Genomic DNA, 18,162 nt, shown 5'->3' with positions numbered 1-18,162 from the left:
CTTGCTTCTTCAATACAGAGACTAAATCCTACACACAGCAGTGGCCCTGCATTCTATACTTTTCAGCACCCCTCGTACGTCATTATAGGGTATGTGATCATATGTCTATGTACCGGTCCTCAAAACACATGTACGGAGTAGTGATAAACTTCCACAACAACTCCAGTATCTCTGCAGGGGCAGAGATGATCAGTTGTTAAACAACCACTGTAGAATCTTCATTGCTTTTGCCAAGTCATATCTGCTCATCTGTTGGACAGTGCCTCATTCCCATCACCCTGGTATAGGCCTTTCCAGGAAAACAGTAGCATGATCCTGCTGTAAGAAAAGGACCATTACCCCATTTTACCTGTCCAGTGGTACTGTTAACAGCCCCGAGAGGGTGTATCAACCACAACGTCCAACTCTGCCAGCATTTCTATATAACTGTTACTCATTTCTGTAGTCTTGCTACATATGAACTATACAGTTTCCATAGTGACCACCTACAGAAGTGGAGCCAAGCCTTCAGCTGTCGAGATCGTCAAATTATGTTTTCACCTCTCAGCAATGTTTCTAATCAGTCAGCATTGTGCCACCCATGCTGAGAACATACTTGGAAATTTCCCAACTCTTCTTTCTGACTTGGCAGTTGACTTGCCTATTTGAAGCCATCCAGAAATCATTCTGTATGCTCTTCTCCTTCATCTGGGCCTTAACTTCTGCAGCTTCCTCAGCTACTACCTTCTTGTTTTTTAGGTACTTGGATCCTGAGACCCTAGCCCCACTCCTACCATTGTATGGAAGGCTCCTTTCTTTAACCTTGATGACTTCCCTCACTGCTGGAGTTGACCACCTAGTCCTATGGTTATTGCCATAACAAGCATTGACTGATACCTTGGGCACAGCTCTTTGCTGCTGCCTCATCTTGTTAAGGTTTCAGGCTGTATTTTGACAACCTCATCAACTTTAATCTTTCAGAAGTTGAGAGCTAAATTCAACCCGTACAGAAACATCACACATGGATTTCTAGATCAACAATAATACATGTTTTGGTTTTCTTGAGTCTGTCCAGCCACGTCATCAGCCATCAGACCCGACTAAATGCTGTATAGTGATCATTTGACAACTCTTCCATCTGCTTTAACCCAAGTGCCAGTAATACACAGTCTTAGATCTAATGAAGTAACTACAAATTCAGTCATCAACCTTTAGCCCAGGGTGCTGTAGTACTAAGTATGTTTGAGTAATACTGTATTTTAACCTAGTATCTGTTGTAGACTGTCCTCGACTAGCACAAAAATCCAAAAACAATTCACCATGTGGGTTTGTCAGGAAAACATTTCCTTCCTGTTTTACCTTGCCATTTTGTCATACTTCCCCCATATGATTGATGATGCCACCACTACCCCCCTATAGAGATGCAGAATAGATAAGTTACACTGTATTGAGCATTGTGCCCATAGTCTCTAGGAAGTTCAAGTACTCTGAGTAGCTGTTAGGTGCACTTCCACAAAGGGCACACACTACTTTTCTGCATGCTGTAGCTGGATTGAGGCAATCTTCCCATTAAATGGCACAAACTTTATCTGTACATCAGCCAGTCAAGGTCTTTTTTTTTAAACACCTTCATTGAATTATCCCTTGTGACCTAGGCTAATTTACATTCATATAAAAGTAATCAAACTATATTAATATAAACATTATACTTCACATTTATTGCTATATGTTATATAACCTAAGCAGCATTACATAAATTATTTAAATTCCTCCTTTTTTTAAACAAGAAATATCTTCTTTAAACCATGACTTACTACATAGGCCATCATACATTTATATAAATTAAAACAAACCACACCGACACAATCTTAGTCGCAAGCATTTTACATCACAAATCATACTGGCACACTCCCAGCTGCAAACATACATCAGTTATAATCTACCAAATCTTTCTAACTCAAACATTGCATAGATCATGCAGAATATTATATCCATAAAGTAGCAGAAAGTATTCTAAGAATTAAACCAACACGGAAATGGAGAAAGGAGATTCTGCCAATAGGGATGACTGCAATTAGGGATACAGACAATAGGAAAGAGGGGGCTGGAATTTATTAAGAAAACTGACATAGGAACCAAGGTATTGGGAGCAAATAACTAGACAGGGAAAAATGATAGAGTGGGAAGATGCCAAGAATTTATATGGACTGCAGGTTAGAGATTGCCTTCCGTATCAGGGATTGACATCAGAGTATAGGCAAAGAGAAAGAAATAGGGAGGTTCTAAATGAAAGACCAGCACTGGTAGAATTTTCAGTACAATCTAGAACAGAAGCTGCCATTAAAAAAGAATAATTAGTAGGCCATATAAAATATTGTACGATAACTATAATAATCAATCAGAGGAGGTTAGAAAGGATTGGGAAGAGAGACTGGATAAGCGATTCACAAAGAAACAATGGGAGGATATATCCAGTACCTGACAGCTTGGGAAGATATGATCGACATACCACGATGCTTTGCCAGAGATGGCCTGCATCTGTCTCACTTGGACTTCTGGTTTCTGGCAAAGGCACTTGCCTCCCCCATAGTGCCTTTTTCTAGAAAAAGTGATGAGGTTAAAGCTACCAACATAAAAAATTTCAATAAAACCCAAATTAAAGGTCATGCTGCTAAACGCTAAGAGTCTAAATATGAAACTGCACTCATTGCAGGCATTCTTAACCCTGGAAAATGCTGACATCTGTGCAGTCACTGAAACCTGGTTCAAAGCTGCAGAGAGCACCCCAGCCATACCTGGTCACTTATACTGTCATACATTCAGACCCCAAACTGTGGGTAGTAAAGCCAAAGGAGGTGGAGTTTCAATATATATTAAAGACGTACACACCTCCAGGCTGGTCAAACAGTATGATGCACAGGAGACACTCCAGGTGTAGTTAACCATTGACAAGATCCCTATACAAATCATAGCTAGCTACTGACCCCCAAATCTAACCCAAGATGCCCAAACTGCCTCTCTAGGCCTCTTCTAGTCTATCAAGATTCAACTCTTTACCCTGATCCTGTGTGATAACTACCCAAGCATAGACTGGAAGAACTACTCATGCCAGAACACAACTGCCCAGAGATTCCTCAATTTTGTCAATGTAAGTGCTTTGGAACAGCTAGTCGATACCCCCACAAGAGGTGATATCTTGGACTTGGCATTAAACAACATGAGTAACCACTGCAGCATCCCTGTAGTATCATCCTCCCTTGTAAGATCAGACCATAAAACTGTCATGTTTGAAGTCACCATCTCCCTGATCCACCCCCCCCCCCCCCCTAGCTAGGGTCAAACAAAAAAACTTTTCCAAAGCTGATTACAGCCTCCTGAGGGATGGTATAAACAGCTTCACAGTCCCCTCCCCCTCTTTAAGAATTGGCACCAGTATCCAAAACTATTCCAAATTACTGTATGAACATTTATATAGATGCATGAAATCAGGAATACCTGACAGGACTAAATCATCCTCCCCAAGGAAGAGTAAACCTGTCTGGTGGACATCTTCAGTAAATAAACTCTACAGCAAAAGAAAAAAAATTCTGTCCATGAAGGAGCAGGTGCCCAATTGGAAGCAATCTCTCCTTAGCCTAAACAAGTAATTAAGAGCACTAGTGAAATCCTTCAAAGCAAACTTCGAGTCCAGATTGGCCACATCCACTAGAGACGGTCATAAGGCCTTCTTCACATATGTCCGTAATCTCAAAAGTAGCACGCAGATCTGTTCAGAACTAGTGGTCAAGGAAACCACATATACAAATGCTGTAGATATAACAAACTTGCTGGCTGACAGATTCAGTGAAACTTTCATCCCTCTGCCCCCCCCCCCCCCCAACCAGTAAATCAGGACATTCCTAGTACCTGCCATCTTCCCCTTACATCTAGGGATCAGGTCATCACTGCTCTCTCAAAGGCAAAAAATACATCTTCCATGGGACCCGATAACATCTCAGGCTGTATCCTACATGAACTCAGGCAGGAACTTGCAGCACCATTTCAACCATTTCAACCTATTTCACCTATTCAACCAAAGCCTGAGTAATGGCTTTGTCCCAACTGAGTGGAGGACATCCACTGTTATCACTTTACATAAAGGTGGAGCATCCACTGATCTGTGAAATTTTAGACCATCAGCCTAACTAACCTTATCTGAAAGGCCATGGAATGGATTATCAGGGACATTATTAACAAGGACATTGGCAACCTCCAAACACTTGATCCCACACAGTTTCGCTTCATCAAGGGGAGGTCATGTTTGTTAAATTTGGCTGACTTTTTTGAGACAATCACCAAAGCCATGAATGAGGGGAAGACAGTGCATGCCGCCTACCTTGACCTGGCCAAAGCCTTCGACCGTATTCCCCACTCAGGCATAATAGATAAACTCTCTGAACTAGGCATCAATCCATATGTTACCAGATGAGTAGCCAACTGGCTCACTGATGGAACCCACCCAGTCAAAACAGGGGAATCCATCACAAGCAGACCCATATTGAGTGGCGTACCCCAGGGTTCTGTCTTGTGGCCTTTGTTGTTTGGGATATACTGTTCTGAGGTACAGGCCAAACCAGTGGGCTATGGCTGACCAAGTTTGCAGATGAATGCAAGCTGGGAGCTGTCATCAATTCCCCTAATGGTGTGGACATCTTCCAAGAGGGTCTCACCCAAACAAATGACTGGTGCCAGAAACATGGCCTCAAGCTGAATACAAAAAATGCATCATCGTCCCCTTTGGGAAGAGTGATGTCCCTACAAATTATCACATTAATAACAATGTCCTTAGCACGCAGTCAGTCGTGAGGGATTTGGGCACCCATATTGATAGCAACCTGATTTTTGACCACCATGTTGCTTCCATTGTACGGAAAGCTTTCTACATGGCCCAACTCATAAGTAAGGGTATCTCATCCAGGGACAAAGGAGGTCATAACATCCCTGTATTCTTCCCTTATAAGGCCCATTATTGAGTACAATGCCCCATTTGGCATGTACCTCGCCATGCACATGCAGCAGCTGGAAAGACCGCAGAAGTTCCTCACCAGGTGAATCCAGGGCCTCAAAAACTACCATACACAGATATGCTAAAAGCCCTGTCCCTCTACTCTGTTTTATGCAGTCTCCTCAGAGGTGACCTCTGTCTGGCATACATGGTGATCTTGGACCCTGCCTTGATGGGACTGCTGCATATTACCAAGTCAAGCTCCACTTGAGTAACTCGCACTCGCGGCCTCAACTTGGTCTGTGACATCAATCAGACTTGTTGGCGGGACAGATTTGTGTCCCAGAGACTCCCCCATCTATGGAACAGATTCCATCTCCACATCAAGCAGAGTATCTCTTTACCACTTTTTAAGCGCAACCTGACTAACTGGATGGGAAATAGAAAATACATCCCTGGGATTCCATCCATTTCCCTGCTGGGCAGGGGGCATCAGGTGCTGATTTGTCTAAGCCTGGGCTAAACTCTTTCTAGGCTTATAAGGGCCTCATGCCCAATAGACTAGTAGCTTCCTATGATCCTATGTATGTCTCCCAAATGTGCAGCAAAATCTAGAAGATTTAGGATTTTTGCCTGGAAATGTGTACATATATATTTTTATACCCCAAGAAGATTTCAGAGAATTTTTCCTCAGGTAGACAGTAAATGGAGGTGTGAAGGGAAGAAAGAGTAATTGGGAACATATTTTCTGGGAGTGTGGTGAGTTGGACTTTAAGGCATCCCTGCAGGATGCACTGTCAGAGATGCTGGGTGGGGCAGATGGGTATTCTGAGCTATGATACAGAATCAGACATGCCATTCACTGTTGCTGTTTATGAAGTATTGTCTGTGCCAGCCATTCCTGTTCCAGTACTTTGCTTAGCCAAACCTACCACAAATGCCAATGACAACTAGAGCAGTTAAAGAATATTCTAAAGAAGCTTCTTTTGTATGTATAATGTGCTGTGATAGTCTTACTTGGAGGCAACATTTGAAGACTCATTTTAAAATACAGAGCATCCACAATAGTGGCCTTAATTTTGAAAAGTTAGTCTCTCAAAATGTTTAACATTATGAGCAATTTTATGTTCAGGAACTGTTAAGCTTGTTTTATTTATTACATTTGTTAACAGGATAAGTCTAGTACAGACCCTTTTCAGTTGTGACACTGGCCAATTTGGCAGATGCATGAAATGCAATCATAACAAAAAAATACAAGTTGAATTTGAAACAACATAATTCTGACAGCAGTACAATGCAATACGAATGTGCAACAAACCATGAGTATTTAGGCAATTTGTACATTACATATAGTTTAGTTGTAGATGTATATTGAAGTAATACTGTTAGAGGAGGAAAACACCATGGTTCTTACTATGTCCTTCTATTCTCATGTTGCAGTATTCATTACAGTAGAGAGGTTGCTTCCTGCAGCGCCACCATCCAGCCAGTATACCAAAGTCTTTGCTCCATGAGGGGTACGTCTGATGTCCCTTGTCAAGGCTATAAACCAATGTAGGGTATAAAAGTGACGTCTGCATGTACCCTCTTCAGAATTTTTCTGCCACAGTGAACGTCTGACCCCTGTTTACCAGTTCTGAAAGCAGATCGCATTTTTCCAGACAACCGGTTAAAGTTTCTGTTCCAGACCAGACAACCACTTCATCAACCAATACTGATAGGTGCCCTGTTGGGTTTTTCTTTGCCTTTGATTACTGTTAAGATGTACATGTCAACTAGAAAGGGGAAGTGTGCTTGTGGGAGACAAATTCCTCACTGAACACGCACGAGAAGTCCAAACTTTGTTTAGGTGAGGCCCACGATCATACATCCTGCCCTATTTACAAATCCTTCATCCCCAAGACACTTCGCAGCCACCTGGCTGCATTAAAATTGTATTTAGAAAATCAGATATTATGACATCTTGCTCTCAGTATGGAAGGGGGGAGTAGGCCCGTCAGACGAGCCACCAAAGAAGGCCAAGAAAATTAGGCTGGAATTCCACACTGCACCTCAGGCATCTGAGCAGATTCTTGAAGCTGATGAAAGCCCGGGATTTTCTCAGACCTCCATTTCCAAACCAGCCCCGGGAACCTCAATGGAAGCTGTGATGGAGGAAACTTCAGGGTACGTCCATTGAGGCAAATCAGCCATCAGATCCTGATGGTGGAGGGGAATCACGATTCATTCAGTTGGAGGGGCCTGCTCCTACTCTTCCATCAAAACAGACAGCTTCAATTCTTTCTCCACTGGCTAACCCTTTAAAGAGAAAACAAGATGTTAAACATCCTAAGCCTCAACCACTTACTGGCTGGGAAGTATTTTTTCAAAGTCTCTTTAAGGAATTTCAGGCTTTGCAGACACAACAATTACCTCCTGCCCCCTCTCCTCGACTACCTTTAGAGGTTTCAGAGGAAGACTACTCCTCTTCAGAGGAATCCATTACTTATGAATCTCAAATAGACTCCCACAAGGATTTCATTACCCCAGAGGAAAAGGACTCTATTACTCCCGAGTCCCCAGGGGAAGAATTCACCTTTGGAGAGACAATCTGCCTCATGAGGGAGCATTTTAAGTGGCAGGCATCAGAAGTATCTCACACCAAGAAAAGGTACTTTGACCTTTTACAAATGGAGCAACCATCTCCTTCTGCTGTGCCCCTGTTGCTACCTGCTTTCCAGAATGCTTTTTGACTGCCTCTCAGTCCCCAGACTCACAATCTATAGCCTTAAAATGCTCTTACTGCTTCTATAAGGTCCTCCAGGAAACCCAGTTCCTCTTTAAAAATCCTCCAGCAGACCCAGAAGTTATTGCAGTCTCTGCTGACAAAACTTTGAGACAATTACCTTCTGCTGCTCTGTACCCCATGGATTAAGACAACAAATTCATGGACAGACTAGAGAAGAAAGTATATACCTCCTCTACTCTGGCTATAAGGGCCAACTATCAAACACATATGGCTAGGTATGTCCTGGATACCATCACCAAAGCCTCTACTCTCCTTTCTGAGGCCCCTGACTCCCCCATCATAGCCCAAATCAATGCCCAGCTTTCCACAGCATCCCAAGTGACTAGGCACTCCATTAAGTGCAGTTATGATGTTGCGGAAGCCTTATCTAAATCTGCTGCATCAGGATCAGTTTTGAGGAGATATTCCTGAGTGAGGTTACAACATCTCCCTATGGATGTACAAACAAAATTGCTTGACACACTCATGGACAATAAGGCCCTGTCTGGCCAAGCCTCAGCAGAGCTTCTCAAATCCCTTCAAGAAAAGTGAAAAGAACTACAAAACCTTAAACATTTACTGGTATCCCCTATACCCAGATACCACAGGAACTACCCACAAAAGCTTCTTTTGTTAGGAGACTGTCCTTGCACACAGCTCCTCAGTCAAAGGGACGTAGACAACCCAGGAAAAGCTCTACTCCCAGGTTTCCCCACAACTCTTCCACTACACCCTTTCAGAGTCGGTCTGACCAATCCAGACCACCTCCACTGTGGTTTACCACCTTTAAGACCCTAACACCCCCTTTCCCTTTGTCTCACCCTCTCCCTACCCTCCTGGTAAGTAATCACAACAGAACAATGGGTCCTCTCCATCATTCAGAGGGGATATTTCATGACTTGGTGGATGTTACCACCCTTCCACGGTATCCCCCAACCACCAAAAAAACAAACCCACCTTTTCCCACCCATCATTCAACAACAACTAGCTCAGGTACCATAGAAGAGGTACCCTTCCCACAAACAAACATAGGCTTCTACTCCAGAATGTTTCTGGTGCCAAGGAAAGACGGCCCATTGAGGCCAGTCCTAGACTTATCTTACCTAAACCTCTTCCTCAAGGTACCCAGCTTCAAAATGATTGTCTTACCCCTGCTCTTACCACTCATACCAACACAGGCTTTCATGGTAACCCTGGATTTGAAGGATGCGTACCTGCACATTCCTATACGTCCAGATTACAGGAACTTCCTCCATTTTGCAATAGGTTCTTGCCATTTTCAATTCTCTGCCTTTCCCTTTGGACTCTCTACTGCTCCTTGAGTGTTCACAAAGTGTCTAGCCCCCTTCATTGCTCACTGCAGGACTCAGGGTATACAGATATACCCATATCTAGATGACCTGAACATCCTTCATCAAGACCACCAAGTTCTTCTACTCCACCTACAACAGGTAACTTCCACCCTGACTTAGAGTTACCATAAAACATGAAAAGTCTCACCTTATCCCCACTCAAGACTTGGTTTTCTTGTGATGCAGGATCAGAACAGACAGAATGAAAGCCTTCATCCCAGACCAAAGAATACTAGACCTTTGTCTGTACTTCAACAAACTCCTCACCTGCTCCTCCTTGACAGCTTGGGAATTCCTGAGAATGTTAGGCCACATGGCATCCCTTATACCCATGTTACCTCTGGCAAGCCTCCACATGCGAAAAATCCAGTGGATCCTAAAAAAAATTATGGAGGCAACACTCCCAGCCCCTGGACTTACCCCTCCTCCTACTTCTGTGTCTAAAGAGGGAACTCCACTGGTGGGTTTCAGCACTTCACCTCAGCCAAGGAACCCCACTACAGGTTCCATACCCCATACAACAGGTCTCCACAGACGCATCAGACTTGGGGTGGGGTGCAGTGCTTCTAATAAACCAACATCATTTCTCTGTGCAAGGCAGGTGGTCCAGCCTAAGACTAAAGGACCATATCAACATCAAGGAAATGAGAGAATTACTGTTAATCCTATGTAATACAAATATGGCTAATTGACTATTGACTATGTGTAAGCCTGATCACTGACGCTCAGCTATTAATGGGTTAATATTCAGTTTAATATTTTACTTTTCTACTCTCTTCCATGTGTTTGGGGAGGAGGTCAGAAGAAGCTTGGCAATACAAGTTGTTATGATGACTTAACTTGATATCTTGTCTTCCACCTTTTCTAGTTTGATAGAATATTCTGCTCTTTACATGTTTTAGAGTTGTTTATACCTTTGCTAGTTTGATAGAATATTCTGTTTACATGTTTTAAAGTTGTTTATATATTTTAGAAAGTATGATCACGGGAACTTGGCAGGCTTACTGAAGCATTTGTGGGTGACTGGCCACCACCCCTATTTGCTGTTACGTAGTCTGTACTTTTCCTGTGAGAAGGGGACATTTTGATAAGACAATATTCTAGTTAAAGAACATACTAGTTATAGGGCATGCTTGATTTTTGAGTAAGCAAGCAGCCTATATAAGATGGGGTCTGGTTTGGAGTTCTCCATGGAATGGAAGCATTGCCCGGGGCTGTTCCCAGTTTGAATCTCCAGCCAAACTGCTGTGAGCTCCCCAGTCGATGAGGTGGCTGTGATCAAGTGCTAACCAGTGATGTATTAACTTTTTTCCTATATTGCATTGCTTTAAAGAATTCTTGAACTGCATGGCTAAAGTGCTGTTTTGAACTATTAATTTAGTTACTGTTTTATGCCATTAGTTTTGTTAGCTAAAATATGCTGTATAAGTAGAGTTTCTGTTTTAGAGTAGAAATAAAGTTTGTTAATAGATAATTTCTGTAGTGTGTAGTGAATTATTTTGAATCCTGCTCATTAGGCAATACACCCTACTAACATTCAAATCAGCTGTTCAGCCAGGAACCCTAAAAGTAAACACAGACAATATGACTGTCCTGTAGTACATAAGCAAGGGGGACAAAGTCCTACCCTCTTTGCAGCCTGGCCATTGAGATATGGAACCTACCATCATCGCTCCAGATCCACCTGGTAGCAGTATATATTCCCTCAACAGAGAATGTTTTGGCAGACGAACTCAGCAGAACTTCAGCTCCCTCTCATGAATGGATGCTTCAGAGAGAGAGGTATTCCTGGACCTTATCCACAGGTGGGGTATTCCACAAGCAAATCTCTTTGCCTTCCCCCAGAACAGACAGATGCCCTGCTTCTGCACAAGGGGCCCACATCCACAAGCCTGGAAAGTGGACATATTCTCCTTTTCTTGGAAGGGGAATGTTCCTTTACACCTTCCCTCCCTTCACTCTGATTCAGAAAGTCCTCCTGAAAATACAGAGTAACAAACCCAAAACCCTGTTTGTGACTCCGTTTTGGCCAAGACAGAATTGGTTTCCCCTCCTCCACTTACTAGCCAAGGTCAATCATTACAGGTTACCCCACCAAATAGACCTGCTCACCCAGGACAGGAGATCCCTACTACACCCTCAGGTGAACAATCTGAAACTGACCTTATGGGTGGCAGGGTTCTAATCCCCTACAGACACCTGTATTCAGAGGACATACTCAATGTTCTGCAGGAGGCCAGAAAACCTAGTACCTGGAGAAATTATGTATCTAAATGGAACAGATTCTCCAACTGGTGTCAATGGAAAAACCAGGATCATCTAACTACCTCTATACCTATTTCCTATTTGTGTGAGCTTCTTTACTCAGGGCTAACTTACTCTTCAGTCAAAGTCCCCTTAGCTGCCATTTCTGCTGATAATCACCTCCTCTGGCTTCTAGATTGAAAGTCAAGCTTTTTCATAAAGGGGTACTTCATATCAGACCCTCCCCCCCAGAAAGCCAATACCCCCTCCTTGGGACCTGAATTTCATACTAGAAAAACTCACATTGCCACACTTTTAACCAGCTCATTCAGTATCCCTGAAGCTGTGCACCCTGAAAACAGTTCTACTAGTGGCCCTCACCTCCTTATCTTATTTTCCACAAAGGCAGAGTTGCTCTCAGGACCAACCCCTCCTTCATGCCCAAGTTGGTTATGAGCTCTCATTAAATCAGACCATTAACCTACCAGTCTTCTACCCTCATCCACAAAATTCCTCAGAGAGGACTCTCCATTCCTTGGATGTCCACAGGCAAATGAGGTACTACTTGGACAAAACCAAACCGATTAGAAAGTCTGACCAATTATTCACCTCCTTCCATCCGAGAGCTCTAGGGAAGGCAGTCTCCAAAGAGACCATTTCTTCATGGATCTCAAAATCCATTGCCATGTGCTATTCCTATCATGGAAGATCCTTGCATGGTCATGTCAAACCTCACTACCAGGGCAGCTACCTCCTCAGCTGCCTTTTTCAAAGGGACCGACTACGCTTCCATTTTAGAAGCAGCCGCTTGGACCTTAGGTCACACCTTTACCAAGCATTACAAACTGGACCTAGCCTTGAGAGCAAGTGCTGGGTTTCCCTGGTCAGTTCTCCAAGGCCTTATTGACCACAGAACCCAATCCTCCACCCAGGATCATACATAAAGCTCTGGTACTCTCCCTACTGTAATGAATATTGCAACATGAGAATACGAGGACATAGAATAGTTGTGTAAGAACTTACCATAACCTTATATGTCCTTCTCTTCCATGTTGCAGTATTCAGTCCCACCCACTTGCCTCCTCTACCTTACCTAACTAACATACCATGGTCTATCTGTGGGGAACATAGTCATTCTCTCCCCCAGTCTCCACACTCAACACAGCCTACCTGCTACCCTAGGTCTAGTCTACGTGTAAGTCTAAGGGTTTCCCTAGTAGGACCCTCTCTTAGCCCACAGGAGTACTACTGTATGCGGCAGTTCATTCTGAAGAGGATACGTGCAGATATCACTTTTATACCCTACGTCGGTTTATGGCCCTGACCACAGACGTCACATGTACCCTCCTGGAGCAAAGACTTTTGTACACTGGCTGGATGGTGGCACTGCAGGCAGCAACCTCCCTACTGTAATGAATACTGCAACATGGAAGAGGACATCTAAGGTTATGGTAAGTTCTTACACAACTATTCTTTACTGGCCTGCATTGGTAAATGTTGTACAGTTTGACTTTTCTCTTCATAATGGTTGAAAAACACAAAGTGCTACTGAGTTCCATGCAGTCTACAATGGCCTACATCTACGTTATTAGGTGCTGTTGTACATTCCGTTCACATTTAAATTATCTAAAAATTCAGGTAATGGGAACTGTTTTGTAGCATAGTGCCACTTAGCTGCCCAGGACTTCAGAAATGCAATGTATGCTAATGGATCCTGGACATGGATTATATTCTACTGTAGTATAATTTGCAGTTACTGTTTTTTAAACAATAGCACTTGTAGATTAGTACTAACACCCTACATATTGGCAAAAACAAATGTCAGAAAATAAACTGATTTATTGTCTAATTTTTCATGTAGGGGAAACTTGTTTTTGACCTGTGAACGTCCTCCTAACAAAGGTAAAGGTCAAGGAAATAAAATTTGAAGGTGAGTGATTAATTTCTTGGTGTGTTGTGAAATGAGGTAGTATAAACTTGGAATGACTTTGAGTGGGATGATATATAGGTGGGATGCACTGTAAGGATAGGAAGTGAATGACTGTAAGCAGGCCATTTAATTTAATAGTGATGTATACAGTTTGTAACCTTATATGCAAGACTTAATTTTTCTAAACATTAAATGATTGTCATATCATTTGTATTGATTCTTAACCAGTGTTTTTATGTTATGTCTAATCTGTTACTATATAAAATGCAGATGGCTTTTGTTTTATTTTTGAAGATTGTAAAATTATTATTAAAATGTTTTGTAATAATTTGGAGCTTTTCTCCCTGGCATCTGCTGAACATAGGCTTCTACCTAGTCAGACTTTCCTGGTAATCAAATGTCAGTAAATTTAATAAATAAAAAAAATATTTTTTTCTGACTTTACCATAGATAATGTCAAAAATCACTTTATTTTGTAAAGTAGTAAGGTTTGAAAGATAAGTATTTATGTTCTTTTTCACATATTAAGTGAAATGAAAGACTGTTAATGCATGTAAACTAGGGGACTGTAAGTAAAAAAAAAAATTTAGATAAATGCTATCTTCTAACACACTAAGATGCAAAATCAGGATGGTTTTCACTTCAATGGCTACATTTAATATTTAAGAATATTATGAATTCCTGAGATTAAATACCGGAATAACCTGTTTCTCTCCAAATACTGGTTAAAAGTAAACCCATCCATTTCTGAGCAACAGATAAGTCGAGCTTTTGAGATAACTATCAAATCAATTCCCCTAAAGAAATTAATGTACACCCATCTCATGATTGCTAACAATGCATACTTTACCCCTAGGGTGCTTCATAAATTCAACACATCCATTTCACCAAATTGCCCATATTGAGAGTATCAAAAAGCAGACTTAATCCATAGTTTTTGAATGTGTGTACAAATTATAGAATTCCCTAAAAATCCAACTAAAAAAGATGGGATATGAAAAAGCAACATTGACCTGGGAATTAACATTACTCCACATTCCCCCCACAAATATAGCAGCAAACCAAATGAACATGTTTGTAACATTATTTCTACTAGTGAAACTATACATAGCATCCAGATGGATAGACCGACTGACAATCACATGGGGAGAACTTAAAAAGATGACTATTAAACATTTGTTAGCACATAAATTGATAAGGCAAGTAAAAGAACCAGGAACTTGAAACTTTGGGAAAAGTTATTTAACATAATTTTAGCCTAGGTAAAAATAATAATTCTCACTGACACTCCAAATTTTTTATATATAGATGGATAACTGCCCCCATCATAGATCATATTGATGAAATGTAACAGTATATGTTTATAGGTATATATTTCATTATGGCTGAATGGCACATTTGTACATAATTGTAGATAGTTATTTTGTTGATATGTTCGAAAATGTTATGAATACCACTAATATACAAAAATGTCATGGTTCTCTTTGAAAGAAATGTATTACAAAAGAAAATAAAGTTTATAGGAAAAAAAAGAATATTATGAATTCCAGATGTGACGTCTGCACATACAACTATTTCATATGAGGATAGGGTGAACTGAAGGGAAATGTGTGATCCACCGTAATAATATGAGAAGGTTGTCAAAGATGTCTCAAACTAAACTGCTCTTAGGCCTTGTGATGGCTGTTTTTCTATCCTGCACAGCGATTTTTTTTCAGTACTGACCCATGAATGTGTAGCTGCAGTACATTTATGTGGCATCTATCATTTAATGATGTTTCAGAAATGCTACGGCTTCATGTAGACATGCACCAACAACAAGCTAGACTTGTTAAAATACTTGTCTGTTCAAACTTGTAAAAATATTTATGGTTTACAGCCAGAGGAAGCCAATTCCATAAGAAGGTGAGATATATGTTCTCCACTGTAGAGCTGCATGGTAATTTGGTATGATAGAAATTAAAATTGCTAAATGCAAGTATAATGTTCATTATTTTAGTGTACCATTTGTTCTTTGAAGGACTTACTTGCATATTATTCAAGGTCTACCTACACGATTTTCGGAATGGATCATTTGAGCCATGTTCATTGCAAATTGCATACTGAAAATGGTGAGCCGAAAATTCTAAAAAGTACACAAAAATCTTTCTTTGCAGGGGGTAAGCCCCCACACCCACTGATATTAATTATATGTACCAACTCCACAGTCACACTGCAATGCAGAAAATAAGAGAAAAAGACGAAGTATACTATCAGCGTTCACAATAGAATACATTGCTGCAAAACTCACCACAACAATAACGTTGTCTGCTAGACCCCCAGTACAGAGCAAGTGCTGAGGTAAGCTGAGTATTCTACATGTAGGCAAAATGTCTCTTGGCACAGTCTTTGACTAAGTAATGGTTCTTAAGTCACATCACATAGAGATTGTAAAATGTGTTTTCAACTAACTGTACATAGTAGAAGCAATATTAAAAACACAACCCATACCTTACTTGGATAGAAGGAAGTTTCTCTGTTCACCTGTGAGAGAGGGGAGCTTTGAGCAGCCCATCTGTCCCTGGAGGAGTGGTTTCAGCCCAGAAGTTAGTAGTTTATCGGCCATTTTGGGCTAATTTCTATCTCTTTCACTTCTCTGCTATAAAAAAATGCATTTGTGTGGTTTTTTGCACCGGGCAGCACCATTTAGCTAGAGTTAAACTATTCTCGGCTCCACAAAGTCTACTCTTTAATTTTTCCCTTGGAACTAGACAAACCTTCAACTTTAGCACTCAAACCATTAATTTCACAGTCAAGCACTTGCGTAAAACTCATAGCAAGCACTAATTATCCCTAGCACTAGACCCCCCCTATACTGTCCAGAAGGACAAGGCTCTCTATTCATCCCCACTAGCCAATCAGAAAAACAGCTTACTCTACCTATTCAGGCATTTCCAAAGGGCAGTTTCTGGTGTACTCTCCAGTCCAACTGGTGAATCTGGGCATTTTGAGGCAATGTTACAACTGCCTCATGTATACAGACAGCCTTCTCCTCCTACCACCAAACACTAATATATGCGAGAGATGCCATTATACAGCCAAACTGAAGGCAAAGCTCTCTCAACCCAAGACTGGAACTGACAGTCAAAAGGAGAAGGGTAATACTTGCAACACACCACCAGTCTCACATAGACCTAATAAACCAACACCGGCAAATAACACACATGAATACATGAAAACATACTCGGAGGCTCTAAATAAAAATCTGCAAAAGCAACAGAGACCTCCAAAGCAGACATCCAAGCAACCTCCACACCCCATCACCAACATGAAACACATACTTCATATAATCAGTGTGCCACGCAATCACAGCCCTTAACTCAAAATAACAAACCCAACACACTAGTAATAGGCGACTCTATAGTCAGGCACACTGATGTCCCATTAATTAGGCTGGACAAGGAGAAGGTTACAGTTACCTGCCTGTCAGTCGCCAGGATCCGCCACATAATACAAGCACTCAGGTCACTCCAGAACAAGTACAAATACGACTCTGCCATTGTACATGTTGGTGTGAATGACCTGAGGCATACCTCCCTGGACTACATGAAAAGAGACATAGAAGAGCTCTCTGATTAAGTAGCCCATGCTGGTATGACCCTGACCCTGAGTAGCACCCTGCCCTCACCAAGAATGATGCCACAGTATAAAGAAAAAATTATCAATTTCAACAATTGGCTAAGTTTCTGCTGTCATTCAAAGGGGATCCAGTATCTGTCTACCTGGGATGACATGCTTGACAAGCCACGTTTCTTCACAATAGATGGCTTGCACCTGTCACTCTTAGGCTTTCGAATGCTGGCCAAAGCTCTTGCCACCCCCATAGTGCCTTTTTTAGGCAAGGCTCAAAAGACAAGCCCACCACCATAAATAGCACAAGTAACCAAAAACTGAGAGTAATGCTACTCAGCGCCAGAAGTCTAAACCTCAAAATGCACACACTCGAGGCACTCCTCAGTATGGAGAACATCGACATCTGTGCAGTAACAGAAACCTGGTTTAAGGCTCCTGAAAACACCCCAGCACTACTAGGCTATAACTCATACCAGACCTTTCGGCCACAGCACCAAGACCAAAACACAAAAGGCGGGGGTGTATCCATATTCATCAAGAATACCCACACCTCCAGGTTAGTGGCGCAGCACAATGCATCAGAGATCATCCATGTGCAAATAACAACGGGCCAAACTGCAATCCAAATTGTAGCTTGCTACAGATCACCCACCATGGCCCAGGACCCCCATTCTGCATTTCTGGAGACACTGGGAAATATGAAGGTCCTACCAAACACCCTAATACTGGGTGATTTCAATTACCCAAACATAAACTGGGAAAACTACACAAGTACTTAACTCCCTTGCCCAACGCTTCCTAGAATTTATAAACTCGAATGCCCTGGATCAACTGGTCAACATCCCCACCAGAGGGAACCGACATATTGGACCTGGTCATCACCAACATGGGCGACCAGTGTTCCACACCGGAAGCCAACCCCTCGTTGGTTAGATCAGACCATAGACTAATCACTCTGGATATCCACATTCCGCCCCCACCCCCAATCAAGGAAACCACCGTGAAAAACTTTTCAAAAGCAAACTTCACTTTACTTAAGACTGAGGTGGAAAGGTTCACAGCCCCCATGCTAAAGGACAGTGCTGTCCAAGCTGCTGAAACCTTTACAAAGGCACTTTATGAGCATCTGCAGGAATGCATGGATCATGCTATCCCAAGTAAAACCAAGACTCACTCCTCCAAGAAAGGGAAACCAGTCTGTTAGACCCCTATCATAAACAAGTTATACAACAGAAGGAGAAAACTAGTACAGAAAAGAGTAAAATCCCAAAAAGGAAATACATCCTTGATCAGT

At 41.9% G+C, this 18,162-nt stretch overlaps 1 protein-coding gene across 1 annotated transcript in view; it reads left to right on the top strand.

Moving 5' to 3' along the window:
- LOC122814879 (dickkopf-related protein 3-like) overlaps positions 1 to 13,256 on the top strand; it is a 106,596-nt gene extending 93,340 nt beyond the window's left edge. Inside the window, exon 4 of the mRNA XM_044087153.1 lies at positions 13,188 to 13,256. Coding sequence (XP_043943088.1) covers positions 13,188 to 13,254 — 67 coding nt within the window. The 3' untranslated portion in view covers positions 13,255 to 13,256. The remainder of the gene's footprint in view (positions 1 to 13,187) is intronic.
- Positions 13,257 to 18,162: the final 4,906 nt, after the last annotated feature.

This window comes from Protopterus annectens, chromosome 11.part0, assembly GCF_019279795.1.
Source record: "Protopterus annectens isolate FY-2018-M chromosome 11.part0, PAN1.0, whole genome shotgun sequence".
NCBI classification, from domain to species: Eukaryota; Metazoa; Chordata; order Ceratodontiformes; family Protopteridae; genus Protopterus; species Protopterus annectens.
This window is presented reverse-complemented; position numbering and strand designations above follow the sequence as displayed.